This window comes from Hyperolius riggenbachi, chromosome 4 (genome assembly GCF_040937935.1).
Source record: "Hyperolius riggenbachi isolate aHypRig1 chromosome 4, aHypRig1.pri, whole genome shotgun sequence".
In the NCBI taxonomy this organism is placed as follows: domain Eukaryota; kingdom Metazoa; phylum Chordata; class Amphibia; order Anura; family Hyperoliidae; genus Hyperolius; species Hyperolius riggenbachi.
Window position 1 is genome coordinate 44194322 of NC_090649.1, and position 20710 is coordinate 44215031.

The 20710-nt window shown below is 44.8% G+C and overlaps 1 protein-coding gene across 2 annotated transcripts in view; it reads right to left on the bottom strand.

The window, feature by feature from the left end:
- Positions 1–13730: 13730 nt before the first annotated feature.
- LOC137571188 (cytochrome P450 2B11-like) overlaps positions 13731–20710 on the bottom strand; it is a 203568-nt gene continuing 196588 nt past the window's right edge. For both annotated transcript variants that reach the window (XM_068280008.1, XM_068280007.1), the window contains 3 exons: positions 19355–19539; positions 15275–15416; positions 13731–14107 (listed from right to left, as the gene is read on the bottom strand). In XM_068280008.1, coding sequence (XP_068136109.1) covers positions 13929–14107; positions 15275–15416; positions 19355–19539 — 506 coding nt within the window. In that variant the 3' untranslated portion in view covers positions 13731–13928. The remainder of the gene's footprint in view (positions 14108–15274; positions 15417–19354; positions 19540–20710) is intronic.

The window sequence follows — 20710 nt, forward strand, 5'->3', positions numbered from 1 at the left end:
TGTGTGTGTGTGTGTGTGTGTGGTGTGTGTGTGTGTGTGTGTGGGGTGGGGTGTGTGTGTGTGTGGGGGGGGGGGGGGTGGGGTGTGTGTGTCAGTGTGTGTGTGTGACAGTGTGTGTGTGTGTGTGTGTGTGTGTGTGTGTGTGTGTGTGGTGTGTGTGTGTGTGGTGCGTGTGTGTGTGTGTGTGTGTGTGTGTGTGTGTGTGTGTGCGTGTGTGTGTGTGTGTGTGTGTGTGACAGTGTGTGTGTGTGTGTGTGTGTGTGTGTGTGTGTGACAGTGTGTGTGTGTGTGTGTGTGTGTGTGTGCGTGACAATGTGTGTGTGTGTGTGTGTGTGTGTGTGTGTGTGTGTGTGTGTGTGTGTGTGTGATCTTTGGCTATCTATACAGAGGGGAGGGAGCGGAGGCTCACTGGCTACTTACACAGAGGGGAGGGGGTTCACTGGCTACCTACTGTATACTGTGGGAGGGGGCTCATTGGCTGCCTAAACAGAGGCACTAATCTTTGAACTAGACCTGCAATAGTTATATTATATGCTCCGTTTATTGCCTGATGAAGCAGGATATGCCTGTGAAACACGTTGCACAGCACTTTTGGAGTATGTATGTTAATAAATAATACTAGCCGACTCGCGGCGTAGCATACGCCACATAAGAGGGTAAAGGGCAGGAAGGGGGTATTGGGCACAGCGGCGGGGAGGGGGGATGGACCCCCCCTCAACTGGGTCCCCCATGTGTGCTCTACCTCCAGCTTAAGCTCAGCAGGAACCCCCCCCCCCCCTCACCTGGGTCCCCCATGTGTGCTCTACCTCCAGCTTAAGCTCAGCAGGAACCCCCCCCCCCCCTCACCTGGGTCCCCCATGTGCACTCCCCCTCCAGCTTAAGCTCAGCAGGAACCCCCCCCTCACCTGGGTCACCCATGTGCGCTCCCCCTCCAGCTTAAGCTCAGCAGGAACCCCCCCCCCCTCATCTGGGTCCCCCATGTGCGCTCCCCCTCCAGCTTAAGCTCAGCAGGAAACCCCCCCCCCCTCACCTGGGCCCCCCATGTGCGCTCCCTTTCCTGCTTAAGCACAGTAGCAGCCGCCACTATTAGTAAGAGACAGGGGGCGGGGATGACTCACCTCTTCCGTGTTCCATCGTGCGTTCCACTGTCGTCACTTCCTGCAATGCCGCACACTGTATTGGTGTAATTTGCCTTTTTAAAACAGAAGGAAATCTGCAATAATTCAGCTATAAGGCCTAGTGCACACCAGAGCGGTTCTGCTGCGGTTTGCGATCCGCTTGCGGGTGCGGATCCGCTAGGGTAATGTATTTCAATGGGCTGATGCACACCAGAGCGGGAGGCGTTTTGCAGAAACGCATACTCCCGGGCTGCTGCAGATTTTGGATTGCGGATGCCTCAATGTTAAGTATAGGAAAAACGCAAACCGCTCTGAAAAACGGCACTTCAGAGCGGTTTGCCAGGCGGTTTTTGTTACAGTAGCTGTTCAGCAACAGCTTTACTGTAACAATACATGAAATGTACTACACCAAAAACGCTTCACAAAACCGCAAAATGCTAGCTGAAACGCTACAGAAAAAGAAGAAAAAGCGTTTCAAAATCTGCTAGCATTTTGCAGATCTGCTAGCGGTTTTTGGTGTGCACCATGCCTTTGTGAACATATGTGGTTACCCACAATGCACTGCTACTAAATATGCAAATTACCCCTTTTCCCCCTTGGTAAGCCAAGCAAGCATCCAGAGCTGCTGGTGTATAGCAAGCATATAGCTTTAAATTTTATGTAGACAGCCTGTTTCAGACTTTTGGTCCTCATCAGTACATGGCAGGGATTGATACAGCTGTATGAGATAGGGCTTAGACCAGTACAACAGAGTAACCAAGCGGCTCAGGGAGACCCAAACCACTCGGAATGTATAGAGGGATAAAAGGGACCAAAAAGACCTCCTACTAAAAAAAGCAAAGCTTGGTGTAATTTGCCTTACTAAAACAGAAGGAAATATGCAATAATTCAACTATAAGTGAACATTTGTGGTTACCCACAATGCACTGCTACTAAATATGCAAATAATTCCTTTTCATCCTTAGTAAGCCAAGCAAGCATCCAGAACCACTGGTGTATAGCTAGCCTATAGCTTTAAATTTTACACAGCCATATCAAACCCACATGTGACAGCCTGTTTCAGACTTTTGGTCCTCATCTGTACATGGCAACTTGATATGGCTGTATGAGATAGGGCTTGGACCAGAACAACAGAGTAACCAAGCAGCTCAGGGTGACCCAAACCACTTGGAATGTATAGGTGGATAAAAAGGACCAAAAAGACCTTCTACTAAAAAAATCAAAGCTTGGTATAATTTTCCTTCTTAAAGGGAAGGTTCAGGGACTATCTGAAAAAAATAAAAATCCCCATCCACTTACCTGGGGCTTCCTCCAGCCCGTGGCAGGCAGGAGGTGCCCTCGGCGCCGCTCCGCAGGCTCCCTGCGCAGTACAGCCCGGAGGACGTCCGATGACGTCAGAGCGCCGGCGTGGGACGCAGAAGTGCCGGGCCTTGGAGCTCAGAAGAGCCCGACCTGGCCGCCGGCCTGGCCAGGTCGGGCGCGCCACCGGAGACCACCGGGAGCCTGCGGAGCGGCGCCGAGGGCACCTCCTGCCTGCCACGGGCTGGAGGAAGCCCCAGGTAAGTGGATGGGGATTTTTATTTTTTTCAGATAGTCCCTGAACCTTCCCTTTAAAACAGAAGAAAATCTGCAATAAGTCTGCTATAAGTGAACATTTATGATTACCCACAATGCACCGCTACTAAATATGAAAATTCTTCCTTTTCACTTTTGGTAAGTCAAGCAAGCCTACAGCTTTAAGTTTTACACAGTCATATCAAACCCACATGTGACAGCCTATTTCAGACTTTTGTTCCTCATCAGTACATGGCAGGAATTGATACGGCTGTATGAGATAGGGCTTGGACCAGTACAACAGAGTAACCAAGCAGCTCAGGGTGACCCAAACTACTAAGAATGTATAGGAGAATAAAAGAGACCAAAAAGCCCTCCTACTAAAAAAAGCAAAGCTTGGTGTAATTTTCCTTCTTAAAACAGAAGCAAATCTGCAATAATTCAGCTATAAGTGAACATTTGTGATTATCCCTATTTGCCCTTGGTTTGATATGACACTACTTCTTCTCCTTGCTTGGACCAGCCCCTTCTTCTTGCTTGGACCAGCCCTGGGGGCAGGGCGCTACTTCTTCTTCTTGCTTGACGGTTGAGGCACTTACTCTACTATTTTTATATATATATATATATATATATATATATATATATATATATATATATATATATATATATATATATATATATATATACAATCATATCAAACCCACATGTGTCAGCCTGTTTCAGACTTTTGGTCCTCATCAGTACATAGCAGGGATCAATAAGGCTGTATGAGATAGGGCTTGGACCAGTACAACAGAGTAACCAAGCAGCTCAGGGTGACCCAAACCACTCGGAATGTATAGGTGAATAAAAGGGACCAAAAAGACCTTCTACTAAAAAAAATCAAAGCTTGGTGTAATTTGCCTTCTTAAAACAGAAGAAAATCTGCACTAATTCAGCTTTAAGTGAACATTTGTGATTACCCACAATGCACCGCTACTAAATATGCAAATTGCAGGAAACAAAGCAAGCGCTCACCAATATGGGCCGCATCTGAATGACTCACCACCTCATATGCACCGCTTAAATAGCTCAAATACACACTCAGCAATCAGACAGATGCAAAACATATGCAAAACTAAACTAAATACTTACCATGCAAAACAGGATAGCACAATGGGTGCTGCTAGCCTGGTAGTTACAGAACTGTGGATAAAAATATAGGTAAAAGGCTGCGCATCCCTGAGGTAGTGAGTCATTCAGATGCGGCCCATATTGGTGAGCGCTTGCTTTGTTTCCTGCTGTCTGTATTGAATGTAAGTTACACATTTTAGCATAGCAGCTGCCAGGGTAAAGACATTTGCTTTTAACTTAGGTCAGTTTAGTGTTAGGACATCTGCTCTGGAGATTTACCTCAACGTTGGTGCAGATGTCCAGTATATCTATATTTTTGCATGCAAAACTATGATGGAAGCTAAAATTTCTCCATAGACCAGTATTGCATTGTTTGGATGCGGGCGTACATTTTAGTCCAGGGGGGGCGGTGTGCGCCACAGCGATTAACCATTCAATTGTACAGTATTGGGTCAGGGATGCGCAGCCTTTTACCTATATTTTGTATCCACAGTTCTGTAACTACCAGGCTAGCAGCACCCATTGTGCTATCCTGTTTTGCATGGTAAGTATTTAGTTTAGTTTTGCATATGTTTTGCATCTGTCTGATTGCTGAGTGTGTATTTGAGCTATTTAAGCGGTGCATATGAGGTGGTGAGTCATTCAGATGCGGCCCATATTGGTGAGCGCTTGCTTTGTTTCCTGCTGTCTGTATTGAATGTAAGTTACACATTTTAGCATAGCAGCTGCCAGGGTAAAGACATTTGCTTTTAACTTAGGTCAGTTTAGTGTTAGGACATCTGCTCTGGAGATTTACCTCAACGTTGGTGCAGATGTCCAGTATATCTATATTTTTGCATGCAAAACTATGATGGAAGCTAAAATTTCTCCATAGACCAGTATTGCATTGTTTGGATGCGGGTGTACATTTTAGTCCAGGGGGGGCGGTGTGCGCCACAGCGATTAACCATTCAATTGTACAGTATTGGGTCAGGGATGCGCAGCCTTTTACCTATATTTTTAAATATGCAAATTATTCCTTTTCACCCTCGGTAAGTTAAGCAAGGCTATAGCTCATACAGCTGTATCAATCCCTGCTATGTACTGATAAGGACCAAATGTCTGAAATAGGCTGTCACATGTGGGTTTGATATGACTGTGTAAAACTTAAAGGTAAACTTAAGTGTGGCAAAAAAAAAAATGACATTTACTCACCTGGGGCTTCCCTCAGCCACCTGCAGCCAATCGGTGCCCTTGTCTTGGACATCCTCCCGTCCTCGCCGGCGACCACTTCCGGTTTCGCCGTCAGGACCCGACAGGCATGGGAATGCAAGTGATTCTTTGCGTTCCCAGCCATAATATTGCCCCCTATGCTGCTATTGCGGCCTCCTGGCCGCAATAGCAGCATAGGGGGCGATATTGTGGCTGGAAACACGAAGAATCACTCGCGTTCCCATGCCTGTCGGGTCCTGACGGCGAAACCGGAAGTGGTCGCCGGCGAGGACGGGAGAATGTCCAAGACAAGGGCACCGATTGGCTGCAGGTGGCTGAGGGAAGCCCCAGGTGAGTAAATGTCATTTTTTTTTTTTGCCACACTTAAGTTTACCTTTAAGTTTTACACAGTCATATCAAACCCACATGTGACAGCCTATTTCAGACATTTGGTCCTTATCAGTACATAGCAGGGATTGATACAGCTGTATGAGATTGGGCTTGGACCAGTACAACAGAGTAACCAAGCAGTTCAGGGTGACCAAAACTACTAAGAATGTATAGGGGGATAAAAGGGACCAAAAAGCCCTCCCACTAAAAAAAACAAAGCTTGGTGTAATTTTCCTTCTTAAAACAGAAGCAAATCTGCAATAATTCAGCTATAAGTGAACATTTGTGGTTACCCACAATGCACTGCTATTGAATATGCAAATTATCCCTCTTTGCCCTTGGTTTGATATGACGCTACTTCTTCTTCTTGCTTGGACCAGCCCCTTCTTCTTGCTTGGACCAGCCCCTTCTTCTTGCTTGGACCGGCCCTGGGGGCAGGGCGCTACTTCTTCTTCTTGCTTGAAGGTTGAGGCACTTACTCTATTATATATATATAGATTTGTTGAACATTATCACCAGTATTTTGTGTCTACTTGGAGGAGGTAAGTACACCACTGCCTCATGGGTTTTTAACCATTTTAGAGTTTTTTATCTTACTGTCGCCTCTTTTTGCTAACATGTATAGGGGAGGGGGGCTCACTAGCTACCTATGTGGGGCGCGCTCTGGCTAGGGGGAGGCCCTATGATCTCTCAACATTGTTTGTTAAAAAGTACCTGCCTTTAATGGAACAGATCAGGCAGGATCTGAGCTTGTGGAGAAAACACCCTTCTCCTGGTTTGACAGGATCAATGTTATTGAAATGGATATTCTTCCTAAATGCCTCTAATTATTTCAGACAGTTCCTTCTGATATTTTTTAATTCCCTCAGATTCATGTCTCTCGCTCATTTGAGGTGGCAGATCTCCCACGGTCAAATACACGACTCTTACTAATTCTAGATCAATGGGTGGAACTGGCCTACATGATTTTTAATGATTTAAAGGGATACTGTAGGGGGGTCGGGGGAAAATGATCCCCCGCAGACATCCTGTGCCCATGCAGCCACTCACCGATGCTCCGGCCCACTTCTGGAATTTCAGACTTTAAAGTCTGAAAACCACTGCGCCTGCGTTGCCGTGTCCTCACTTCCCCTGATGTCACCATAAGCGCACGGCGCAGGCATAGACCATACTGGGCCTGTACAGTACGCTCCTGGTGCCATCAGCGGGAGTTAGGACACGGCAACACAGGCACAATGGTTTTCAGACTTTAAAGTCTGAAATTCCAGAAGTGAACCAGAGGCGGGGCCGGAGCATCGGTGAGTGGCTGCGCGGGCACAGGATGTCTGTGGGGGACCATTAGAAGCCCCGGGTAACTTCAACTCATTTTCCCCCGACCCCCCTACAGTATCCCTTTAAATTAATTTAATTATGCAGTGACTGGTATCAATCCAATGTGCAGCTGTCACACACACAGGTGCAGTGAATGGTTATGCAGTGACTGGTATTATATAACACTGCGTGCTGTCACGCAGGTGCAGTGAACATGAACAGGTATGCATGGTCGGACTGGTATTACAAATGTGCAGCTGTCACACACAGGTGCAGTGAACAGTTATGCAGTGACTGGTATTATATAACACTGCGTGCTGTCACGCAGGTGCAGTGAAAATGAACAGGTATGAACGGTCAGACTGGTATTACAAATGTGCAGCTGTCACACACAGGTGCAGTGAAAAGGTAGGCAATGAATGTGCTGGGCCTGGCAGTGGCACAGTATAGGAATTAGCAAGGGCCATCTGCGACTGACAGGGCTGTATATGCAAGTGTCAGTGGAATACACACACACACAACAAAAAAAAACAGATCACAAGAACAACATTAGCTCTAAAAAGAGCTGTTTTGGGGTGCTTTTTAGCAATAAGTATCAGCAAGGAGCAAGCTAACAAGCCTAACAACAGCCTAACTAAGCTTTCCCTAATCTCTGCAGCAACTCTCTCCCTTTTCTCACTAACTATGCAGCACACAGAGTGATATCATGGCCGACGCAGCTGCCTTTAATAAAGGTGGGGGGATTCCAGGAGGGAGTGTAGCCTGATTGGCTATCATGTGTCTGCTTACTGTGATTTAGAGGGTCAAAGTTTAGCCCAATGATGTACTATAAGGGGCGGGTCTAACTCACATAAAGTTCGCGTTCAATCGCGAATGCGAACTAAAGATGTTTGTGCAAATAAGTTTGCATGCAAACTGTTTGGGCCATTTCTACTTAATTGCAGCTGCCAGCGGCAGCTAAATAGGATAACAGCTTTCTATATTATGATAAAAAACAATTGCTCCCACATACTGTATATCGATAAATAACAATTGCGCCCATTTTTGGACGCAACTTTTTCAACTGCTCCTTGTTAGAGGGAGGATTCTCTGTGAGAATAGGGTTAGGATTTGCTTGAGTAAAATATCAGTATCCTTTTATATTTTTATTTTACTATAATAATTAGCACTGCAAAAGATAAGAACATGGGTAAATTTACCAACATAGTATTAGCGACTATTTTGTTTGTAGTGATTACAATAAAATAACGCTTTTTTAACAAAAAGTGCTCTAATTATGGTATTTTGTTCCCATGTTTCATCGCAACTTTTTTGCATAGACCAATGGAACTATATCAATCCATGCTATGCACTGACAAGGACCAGAAAGTCTGAAACAATTGTATGCATGTTGACTTGGTGTGGCTCTGTAACATTCTCCTAGCTACTTAATACATGGGGGCACCTCTAGCTACTTAATACTGAGGTTCCTCTAGCTACCTAATACTAAGGGGCACCTCTAGCCAGGGCCAGTTCTAGATCCAGTGGGGCCCGGGGGCCAAAGTTACTTGGAGGCCTTCCTGAGCACCCCCCAACCACTTCCATCACTACGCGGCCATAGGTAGTTCTGCCCAGTATAGATAGCCAGATGTGTCCCCAGGGTCAGGTATCCCCCACAGTGTAGATAGCCAGATGTGTCCCCAGGGTCAGGTAGCCCCCACAGTATAGATAGCCAGATGTGTCCCCAGGGTCAGGTAGCCCCCACAGTATAGATAGCCAGATGTGTCCCCAGGGTCAGGTAGCCCCCACAGTATACATAGCCAGATGTGTCCCCAGGGTCAGGTAGCCCCCACAATATAGATAGCCAGATGTGTCCCCAGGGTTAGGTAGCCCCACAGTATAAATAGCCAGATGTGCCCCCCAGTAAAGTCAGATGTGTCCCCTAGGCTTAGATACCCCCTAGTATAGATAGCCAGGCGTGCCCCCCAGGATTAGGTAGTTTTCCCCCCCTCAAGTATCAAGTGGCAGTTGTACCCCCCAGTATTAGGTAGTCCCCCCAGTATAGATAGCCAGATGTCCTGCATTTTATGTCGCCTCCACCTCCACCCCTTCCACAAATGCAGAGAGAAAGCGACAGCAAAACTCACTTGTCAGCGCCACTGGGAACTTCAGCAAGTCTTCATCACACTGTTCCGTATCACCTCACTGACTCCTGTAGTGGCGCAGTAATGAGAGGCACCAGTAGGGGGCAGCAGAGAGGAAACATGGATCTGTGCTGCGAGGAGAAGACTTGCAGAAGTTTCCAACGGCGCTGTCATGTGAGTTTTACTGTCGCTTCAGTTCGCAAAACTCTGCATATGGACAGGTGAGGGGGGCACTCAGGGGGGGGGGGGGGCTTTCTCCTTCCCATACCTGCCGCTGGTTCCCCCGACAGCCGTGGTACCAGGCAGCTGGCCAAATAAATTACATTTTCAACTACCCAAAGATGGGACATGCTTGGGGGGGCCCCCCTGCCTTAATGGTAGCGCTGGTCCTGCCTCTAGCTACTTAATACTGAGGTTCCTCTAGCTACCTAATACTTAGTCAGCACTAAGAGCAAACAACTGTACTTTTGGGAACTTGTAATTTCTAAATGAATAATAATACTTATGCACAAATGCAAATATGATAACCGTGTGGCATATAAAAAGTAGGAAAACATGTTTTTATTGAATATTATGTCAGGGTTGTACACCGATTTAATACTGAGGTCGTTCTAGCTACCTAATACTTGGGGCACCTCTAGCTACTTTATGCTGAGGTTCCTCTAGCTACCTAATACTTAGGGGCACCTCTAGCTACTTAATACTCAGGTTCCTCTAGCTACCTATTACTTAGGGGCACCTCTAGCTACTTAATACTGAGGTTCCTCTAGCTACCTAATACTTGGGGGCACCGCTAGCTAGAGATGGCTCAAATCTCAGATTTTGGGTTCGCACACTGCAAACTTCCGCAAAAGTTTGCAAACCAGTGAACTCAGCAAACCACAATAGACTTCAATGGGCAGGCAAACTTGAAAAACTACAAACACTGTTTCTGGCCACAAAAGTGATGGAAAAGATGTTTCAAGGGGTCTAACCCCTGGAGGGGGGCATGGCAGTGTGGGATACACACCAAAAGTCCCTGGGAAAGTTACGGATTTGACATAGAGCAGAGTTATAATAGTTATAATCCCTAAAGGGCAAAAATCACATTACATTCATAAATTGGAGGCATATGGTGCTTGAAAACATATTGCGTGTGTATACATCGATCAGGTAGTGTAAGTAGTGTACTGCTTCACACTGACAGACCAAACTCACTGTTTAACGCACCGCCACAAACAGCCGCAATTAGGCTATTTATATTTGTTTGCTGCTTTTATTAATGTGTGCATACCATTGGTGTTTGTGTTTTGCGATCAGGTGCCTTCGCAAAGCAGTTAGAAAAATATATTGAGTCAGGCCCTGCTTCACATTCAATAAACAACTTTATTCAAAAAGGTGAACAACACTGTATTGACACTAAGTGCCTCTTTAAAACCATAAAAACACTCACTGCAGATGTTAAACACGCAGCCGGCTGGACTCACACGTACAGCAAACTTATCACACCAATCAAACCTGGAATCCCATCACACTCCTGTTGGACTATAGATACTGACTATTTAACGAAGCACTATAAGCACAAGCATAGTCCCAAGACTGGTTCTCCGCAAAAGCACAAGGACAAAACAGAGGGCAGAAAGCTACTTCACAGATCCACAGCTTTAGGTGCATATGCACATGCAGTTAATGTAAACCGGCTGCCTCACTGAGGCTCTCACCACTCAGTCGACCAGTTAATAATTATCGCTATTCCAGCTGCTGTGGGGTAGAAGGTTGCTTGGTAGATGGCCTCCCCTGCTGCAGACAGTTCATATGTCCAGGATAATGGAATCCCTGAGGTGTCTAATGGAGGACGTGTGCACACGTGTGTGGCCTGCCAGTGATGTAACCAGCCACTCAGCCCTTCATGGATGATGCCTTCCGCATAGGTCAGCTGGCGCCAGGCTCCTTCGTAGGCTTGAAGCAGGGTCAGTGGCTGTGCTGCGCTTGGTGGGCAGTGAGGACGCCTTCACCACGCGTATCGGCCGCTTCCGGCCTTAATCATGTGATCTGGAGGCTGGGTTCTGAGCCTGACGTTTTTATAGCGTCATCGTCCATGCAGCCAAAAATCCGCATCTCTATTGCCATTATGCGTATACTTAAGTTTTGGTCATACGTGTGGACGAGGATATATTTCCGCATTGACTAAGGCACCATCTTGTGGATGTTTCACAAATTGCATCTCCAGTAGTTAATATACCATCACTTCTCACAGACAGTTAACTATGCATGTGCCATCTAGTGGATATTTTTATTAGTGCAGCCATATACAGTTGTTCCATTCGCTTAGTACATATTGTCAAAACTATCCATGCCTCCTTCCAAACTAGCATGCTAGGGATGCTCCTTCGGATTCCGCGGTATTAAAATTTCCGCATTTCCGATCAACACTCACAGATCGGAAAATGGAAATCAGATTTGAGCGGAAGTAACTCATTACCACAACTTGGAAGCATTGGGGCAATCAGAGAATGCGGAGCCAATGCAGAAGTATTAACTGTATTTGGAAGTAGTAACTGTATTTGGACAAACAGAGAATGCAAAAAATGGCCCAAAAAAGACTCCTCAGAAATCAGAAAATGGAAATCGGATTCCTGCAGAAACACCGCATTTATCGCAGCTCGGTCATTTTAGCCCAGTCACAGAACTTGGAAGCATTGGACCAATCAGAGACTGCACAGTCAACTCAGAAGTATTTGGCCAATCAGAGAATGCAAAAAATGACCAAAATAGAGGCTCCTCGGAAATTGGAAACAGAAAACGGAAATCCAAGGAATCGGTAATCGGCATTGGCGGAAATCAGGATTTCTGCGGAGTCGGTAATCTGCATTTCTGAGCATCCCTAATCAGTATAGTGTAGCGCAGCAGTACAGCAGACTGTTACAGTGTCCTGAGCAATTGTGTGCCCTTCTATTACAACTCTTACAGGCTTTAATAAAAACTGTGTACATCGGATTTGTGTGCAACAAAGAAGCATGGACTTATATGGGCCCTGAGCAGTGCCCTAAGAAAATAAATTTGGACTTACCTAGGGCTTTCTCCAGCCCCCCGTAGCCCGCAAAGTCCCCCTGCATCCTCTTGGTCCTGCTGGTGGCTCTGGTAATTCAGTGACTTTAGCTGAAATCTTCGGAGAACCGCACAGGACACTTATGGCGACCGGCGTGATGACGTGATGAGTGATGGGTGTGTGCATGTGCAACTTTAGCCGAAGTCACCGGATTACCGGAGCCACCAGTGGGACTGCAGAAAGAAGAAGAGGATGTTAGGGGACTTCACGGGCTATGGGGGGGGGGGGTCCCTGGAAGACCTGGGTAAGTCCAGATTTCTTTTTTTAGGGCACTGCTCAGGGTCCCTTTAAACCAGGGTGTAGCTAAAGGGGTTGCAGAGGTTGCGCCTGCATCGGGGCCCTTGGGCCAGAGGGGTGTTGAAGCCCTCGGGCCCTCCCCGACTACAGTATTAGCTCTCTATTGGGGCTGTGCTCATAATAATCACTTCTATAGATACTTTGAATAGTGGTAATCATTAACAAGCTGTTCCCCATCCCTTCTTGTACCTCTGACACTGTGGTTGCCATTGGCAGGTTTTGGTGTGCCCTATCAATTGTTATGTATAGAGTGCTTGTGGGGGCCCCAGTGTAAAACTTGCATCGGGGCCCACAAGTCCTTAGCTACACCACTGCTTTAAACATACAGTATTCATGATTTCCCATAGGAAATTATGGAGTTCATTATGTACACCTTTTAATAGCAACACAGAATCATGGCTATTTATACTTTGCTGTGCATGTCACAATTTTTATTAAATACCCTGGTTTGTAGACAACATCAACAGCATCCCATAAAATGCCTTACAAAAAAGCTTTTCTCTTGTAATATGAGCTTCAAACTGTGTCAGCCAAGTTTTTAGCTGACCTCATAAACTCATTTTCACATAGGATTGGCCAGAACAGAGTCCAGACCTTAACCCCATTGAAAATCTTTGGGATCTGCTGAAGAAGAATTTGTGTGGTGATCTGACATCACAAAATTTTTGCAAAAAAGATTGCAGAAGCTCATTGAAATCATGCCACAGTGAATTAATGCTGTGGCTAAAGGCATTCAAACAAAATATTAGTTTGTGACTTTTTTTCTGTATGTGTTTCATTTATTAAGGTGGAATAAGACATTTGGGACTGTATAATTAACTATTTATTTATTTATTTATTTTTTGAAAGTTTCTTTTTATTACATTTTGCATGTTAGAAATACAAAAAAACTTTTTCTTTTTATAAAGTATTTTGTGCCATATAAAGTTTATTATGCCATTTAATATTCCTTTTTTTTTTACCATAGATCCAGTCTGAATTATGTTTTTTATTTTTTTTTTATTTTTTTTTTTATTGTGCTTTCATTTCATTCAAACAACATGTAACAACATAATATATCAACATACTCTTGCTTTCACTAAATAAACACATGAAGCTGCAAGGCCTGACTCAGATATACCTGCAAGCTAAAGCTTAAAGTGTTCCAGAGATCAAAAGAATCAATACTTACCCAAGGCTTCCTCTAGCCCCCCAACCTCATCTGAGTCTCACGCCGTCCTCCCACAGTCTACCGTTCAGCCGCGATCAGCCCTGTTAACTGGGTCAGTCGGGTCCAGTCTGGGTCTTCTGCGCATGCGTAGACCTCGCGCACATTCGCAGTAAACCCGGACTGACGCAACTGAGCCAGTTACCAGGGCTGAGCGTGACAGAACGGCAGATCATGGGAGGACGGCGTGGGACTCAGACAAGCTTATAAGCTTTGGGTAAGTATCGATTTTTTACTCGTTTACTTCAAGTGAATGTCTATTGCTATATTTCATCTTGCAGGCAATTTCAGCAGCATTATAAGAAAAATAGAAGCTCCAGTGTGACCCAGGCTCCCAATTATGTTTTTCAGGGTTTGCTTTATTTATTTATATTGAACGTTCTTTTTAATAACATTCATCACGGCAAATTAGTAACACTCCATAAATGCCATTTCCTCTGCCATTGGAGTTGTTTTTGTTACATCTGATTTTTGATTTTTGTTGTGTTGTTCCCAATAGTATTAAGTTTTCACACATCTTATTTGTGTCCTTTCTGCTAGTTTCTAGGTATGGCACAAACCATATGAGTTTGTGGACTGCGGGTTCCTTTCCTTGCAGGATTTAGGTCGAGTTCAGCACCAGGAGGAGCCTGGAAGGTGAAGTTCTGCAGTAAGGAGGTGAAGAAGAGGAACAGCTCCATTTTGGCCAAAGTTTCTCCGGCACAACTTCTTTTACCTGTAACAACAAAACCACTGGTATCAGCAAAAGCCTTAGCATGCCTGTCAACTTTGCCGACTTATCAGTTATAGAAAGAGTTTTTATTGGCCATTGTTACATAAGGTTTTATTAGACGGGGCACTGAAGAGATGCAGGATATGCAATGTACATTTGTTGTTGAAAACGGGCTTAACAATAGCTGCCATGTTATACTGAACTCCAGCCCCCAACCCTCCCTCACCATGACTGTGGGGGACAATGGGGGGCCCAGGGGCTGAGAAGGCTTGGTCCTGGAGTGCAGAGCTTCATACTGTACTTCATTCTGGTGGTGGAATAGGTCCTCTTGAGTTCCTGTTCAGTGTAGTTGGTGGGCAGGCTAACATAGTGGCTTGCAGTGTCAGGAGCTGCTAAGTGATAGAGGACCAAATCTGCCACTAAAACGAGGTGCAGTATGAAGACCTGCTGCCGCGCGCAGAGAGGGGAGGGATAGTTAAAGAGGGACTCCAGTGAAGATAATGTAAAAAAAAAAAAAGTTCCTCATTTTTACAATAATTACTTAAAAATGATTTAGTCAGTGTTTGCCCATTGTAAAATCTTTCCTCTTCCTGATTTACATTGTGACATTTATCACACGGTGACATTTTTACTGCTGGCAGGTGATGTCTATGGAAGGAGAAGCTGCTTGCTTTTTTGGAAGTTGGAAACAGCTGTTACTTCCCACAATGCAACAAGGCTCCCATAGTGTGATGTCAGAATCATGGTCATGACATCACACTGTGGGTGGGGGGGAGTTTTCTCCACAATATCAGCCATACAGAGCCCTCTGTTGATCTGTTTTAGAAAAGGTAAACATTTCTTGTGGGAAAGGGGGTATGAGCTACTGATTGGGATGAAGTTCGATTCTTGGTTACGGTTTCTCTTTAAGTCAAGCCCCTGGTTGGGCAACATTTTTAATAGTCGATTTTGCCTTACAAATTATAAATTATAGTTCCATTAAGGATTTCACCCGGAGTCTGAATAGTCAGTGTCCCAGACTGTCATTGGATCACTAGATTCACTAGATTAGTCCAAGAGTTAAAAATACCGGTAAGTAGTAAGAACTAATTTAGCAACTGATTCCTTATGGATAAAGTTAGGAAACACTCCACAGTTCTAAAGCTTGATTTGCATTCAGAGTAGAATTACCTATTGAAAATGGGATGAAGGCCTCGTTCTTTTTAAACTTCCCTTCCGCATCCAGAAAATGTTCCGGGTAGAATTCATGAGGTTTCTCAAAGTAGGCTTCATCTATGAGCACAGAGTACAGCACTGGGAAGATAGTCATGCCCTGGACAGGGAGAAACATCAGTTTAAAGAGGAACTTCAGATAAAATAACGTAATGAAAAATAAGTGTTTAATTTTTACAATTATTATTTATAAATGATTTAGTCAATGTTTGCCCATGTAGTGCTACGACACAAATTAGTAATTTCATAATTTCCATACAAACAGTAATTTGAAATTTCGTAAGCGAAATTTCGGTATCGTAATTGCGCGTTTTGGCGCAAATTCGCGTTTAACGCAAAATTTTGTGTTTTCTATAGAAACAAGGGTATTTTAAAGGAAATCTGAAGTGAAAATAAACTTATGTTATAATGATTTGTATGTGTAGTACAGCTAAGAAATAAAATATTAGGAGCAGAGACATAATTCTAATATTGTTTCCAGTACAGGAAGAGTTAAGAAACTCCAGTTGTTATCTATGCAAAAGAGCCACTGATCTCTAGGACATTCAATGTCGCAGAGAGCTCTGTCTTATGAAGCTTATCATCTCAACTGTCTGTCACTGTATTTTGTATTTTTCTGCAGAGGAAAATTCAAAAGTTCACTAGCCTGCTCTGTGAAATCATTTAGAGTTCTGAGTGTAGTGTGTAAACTGCAAATATCAGAGAATGATGCAATGTTATGAGCAAAAACTATATAACGGAAAATAAAAATATGAGAGTATTTTATTTGCTACTAATGTTCTAGTAATTATCCAATTTTTTTTCGCTTCAGTGTCACTTTAATTACGAAAATGGATGTAATTTTGTTTCTAATAGTAATTATGCACATTTAGGTAATGAATAAACTCAGGAAAGACACTCATTGATTGCAATTACTGATAATACAAAGGCCCCTGCACATGCTGTCACTTTAAATGTATCTGGAGGCTCTATCTGCAGCCACCTCTAAGACAGGTGCTCTTTGCCATGGTGCACTTAGCGGTCATGTTGAGACACTTGTTTTTGGGCCTTGCAATATCTGATAATGCAAAGGCCCCTGTCACTTAAAATGCATCAGGAGGCTCTACCTGCAGCCACTTCTGAGACAGGTGCTCTTTGCCAAGGTGCATTTAGCGTTCAAGCATGCTGAGACACTTGGTTTCGGGCCTTGCAATATCTGATAATGCAAAGGTCCCTGCATGTGCTGTCACTTTAAATTAATCAAGAGCCTCTACCTGCAGCCACTTCTAAGGCCTCTTGCACACTACTTGCGATTCCAATTGTTTTATCTTATCCAATTTTTGATTCAGATTAACCACTTGAGGACCCACCCTTCACCCCCCCTTAAGGACCAGCGTTATTTTTTGGGATCTGTGCTGGGTGGGCTCTGCAGCCCCCAGCACAGATCAGCTGGTACACAGAGCGATCAGATCGCCCCCCTTTTTTCCCCCTATGGGGATGGTGTGCAGGGGGGGTCTGATCGCTCTGGTGGGCAGGCTTGTTGCGGGGGGGGCACCTCAAAGCCCCCCTCCGCGGCGAATTCTCCCCTCCCTCTCCTACCTGCTCATCCCCGGTGATCGGGGCTGCACAGGACGCTATCCGTCCTGTGCAGCCAGTGACAGGCTGTCCCCTGTCACATGGCGGCGATCCCCGGCCGCTGATTGGCCGGGGATCGCCGATCTGCCTTACGGCGCTGCTGCGCAGCAGCGCCGTACAATGTAAACAAAGCGGATTATTTCCGCTTGTGTTTACATTTAGCCTGCGAGCCGCGATCGGCGGCCCCCTGGCTATTCACGGAGCCCCCCGCCGTGAATTGACAGGAAGCAGCCGCTCGCGCGAGCGGCTGCTTCCTGATTAAGTAGCCTGCAGCCGGCGACGCAGAACTGCGTCGCTGGTCCTGCAGCCGCCACTTTGCCGACGCACGGTATAAGCGTGCGGTCGGCAAGTGGTTAAAAAACATACTGCATGCTGCTACATTTTTAAATCAGAATCAAAAATCGGACGTATAAAAAAATCGGAATTGCATGTAGTGTGCAAGAGGCCTAAGAAGGGTGCTATTTGTCAAGGTGCACTTAGCGGTCATGCATGCTGAGATACTTGGTTTTGGGCCTTGCAATATCTGATAATGCAAAGGTACCTGCAAGTGCTGTTGCTTTAAATGTATCAGAAGGCTCTGTACTGGAACACAATTTTGAGAACGGACAAATTTCCGTGTTAAACATGAAATTATGTTTTTTTGTGTTACGTAAACAATTATAATTACGAAAATCAATCATAATTACGAAATTCCCCATAAATGCAACATTTTGTGTAATTTTGTGAAGTTTATGAAATTGCGATTACAGGCGTAATTGTAATTTTGTGAATTATGCAAAATTTTGCGTAATCGTAATTAGGTTATTACGCTCATCACTATGCCCATTGTAAAATCTTTCCTCTCCCTGATTGACATTCTGATATTTATCACATGGTGACATTTTTACTGCTGCCAGGTGATGTCTGTGGAAAGAGATGATGCATTTTCGGCAGTTGGAAACAGCTGTTATCTCCCACAATGCAACAAGGTTCACAGACAGGAAACTGTCAGGACCATGGTCATGACATCACACTGTGGGAGGGGTTTCACCACAATATCAGTCATACAGATGTCCCTGATGATCCGTTTGAGAAAAGGTAAAGATTTCTCATGGGAAAGGGGGTATCAGCTACTGATTGGGATGAAGTTCAATCCTGGGTTACGATTTCTCTTTAACCTCCCTGGCGGTTTATTTATTTTGCCAGGGAGGCTGCAATGTGGTTTTTTTTAAATTAAAAAAAAAATATTTCATGCAGCCAACTGAAAGTTGGCTGCATGAAAGCCCACTAGAGGGCGCTCCGGAAGCGTACTTTCGATCGCCTCCGGCAATCGAAAGTATTGTTTCGCTTTCCTCGTCGCCATGGCGACGAGCGGAGTGACGTCATGGACGTCAGTCGACGTCCTGACGTCAGAGCCGCCCGATCCAGCCCCTAGCGCCGGCCGGAACTGTTTGTTCCGGCTGCGCTGGGCTCGGGCGGCTGGGGGGACCCTCTTTCGCCGCTGCACGCGGCGGATCGCCGCGGAGCGGTGGCGATCGGGCAGCACACGCGGCTGGCAAAGTGCCAGCTGCGTGTGCTGCTTTTTTCAGAAACGAAATCGGCCCAGCAGGGCCTGAGCGGCGACCTCCGGCGGCATACCCCGAGCTCAGCTCGGGATTACCGCCAAGGAGGTTAAAGTGAACCAGAGACAAAGCACCCTCATATATTTTACCATATAAATCAGAGGACACATTAGAGAAAACACCTACCCTGCTCTCTGTTTTATCCTTTACTGCTCAGCCTGCTTGTTAGCAGCCCTGATAAAATCCCTGAACATTCAGTCTGGCTTTGCTCAGGAATCATTATAGCTCAGTCATTATAGCAAAGCCAGAAGGGGGCAGGCTTGGGCTTGAAAAGACATCAGAGAAGACAGACTCAGCTATAATAATTCCTGAGCAAAGCCAGACTGAATGCTCAGTCGGGGATTTTATTAGGGCTGATAACAAGCCGGCTGAGCCTTTTACCCACAATTCCATGGGAATCTTATGGCCTTGTGTTAAATTACCGCTGTAAAATGGAAATATCGACACGTTACCGAATGGTTACCGAATTGTTATCGAATTCACACCGAATATGGAAAAACCTTGATGAATACAACTAGAAATCGATAAACTTCGAATTCGGTAATTTAACAAACTGGAAAAAGTTATCTCAAAGACAATGATGAATGGAGGCCCAGGTGTTTTGTGGCTACACTTGTTATGGGTGTGAAGATCTTGATGGCCAAACTTGTTTTGTGACCCTTGTGAGATGGGCCTCCAGGCTGTGAAAAGCACAAAGGGGAGGCAAGGGAAGGGGTGTAAACATCGGGAGGGAGCATCAAAGTTTTGCTGGAGGACCCCATGATTTGTAGTTACGCCACTGGTTACAAATATTAGCTAATTGGCAAAATGAAAGCAATACTACCTTTGGGATAAAATATCCTTTAAATGTGAGATCTTGAGTAGTTGCATGTGGAACACCATTAGGTGCAATACTACCAAACCGTTGTATCTCGTGGATGACGGCATCAGTATACGGCATCTCTTTCCTGTGCTCTGGCTGAGGCGAAGCTGTGCCGATTATGTTATCAATCTCTTTCTGGACTTTTTCTGCCAAAATATGGTTATTTCATTCATTATAATCCAATACTGTGGACACACTAAACCAGCACAGTTTGTGTGTGTGAGAGTAAGCTTAAGGTGGTATAAAACCCTGACATAATATCCAATAAAAACATGTTTTCCTACTTTTTTATATGCCATACGGTTATCATATTTGCTTTTGTGCATAAGTATTATTATTCATTTAGAAATTACATTCATTTAGAAATCATTTAGAAGTTCCTAAAGTACATTTGTTTTTGCTCTGAGAGCTGCCTTTGCATTTTATTCATAACTGGTTTATCCATCTTATAATATAAGCAGAAATGCTTTCTGAGTGTCTAACTGTGTTCAGGAGTGTCTGCACAGTCAGAGAAGTGTTTACTTAATTGTATCAAGTGAGTAATGTAAACACAAGATAACATTATCTCCAGTTCACATGCCTCCAGCTTTCTCTGCAGGGAACTTGGAAGTCCTGTGTTTAACTAATTGAATGCTGTTCTAGTAAAAAAAAATGGTTGTAGTATACTGTTGTAATGATCGCTGCTGCAGCAGCTATTGCTGGAAGTAGTGCTGCAGCTCAGGCAGTTCTGATCTATTTCCATGCAAGCTGTATAGCTTTGTCTGTTTTTCCCTGCTGTCAGCTTGTGACTGATTATCATTCACCTGTGTGGGAATCTGCATGTCTGCTCCCATTGGATGACCTCAGTATAAAGATCTGCTTCCTGCAGGGTTTCCTTGGGTTTTCATAGCTTCAGCTTAAGCCTGTCTTGCTGTCGCTTTAGCCCCCGATCGTGTTTCTTGTTATAAAGATACTTTGCTGGTCTTTGCATCATATATTGGTTCATTGCCAATATATATGCATACCAGCACGTTTATTATTTTCCTTGTATTTGTGTTACGTTAATACATCAGTGTCGCTGATGTATACGTACACAAACTGTTTATATCCTGTGTGCAGTTAGTCAGCTTTCCAGCACGTTTTGGTAGGTTGCGCGTACCGTGACCACCCGTGCTGAGGTAGTTACCCTGCTCCTGGTTCTGTTTGTGGATTGCGTTCATCTCTGCGAAGAGATAACGAATCCTTCTGAATCCTGTTCTGTTACCGTTTGTGGATTGCGTTCATCTCTGCGAAGAGATAACGAATCCTTCTGAATCCTGTTCTGTTACCGTTTGTGGA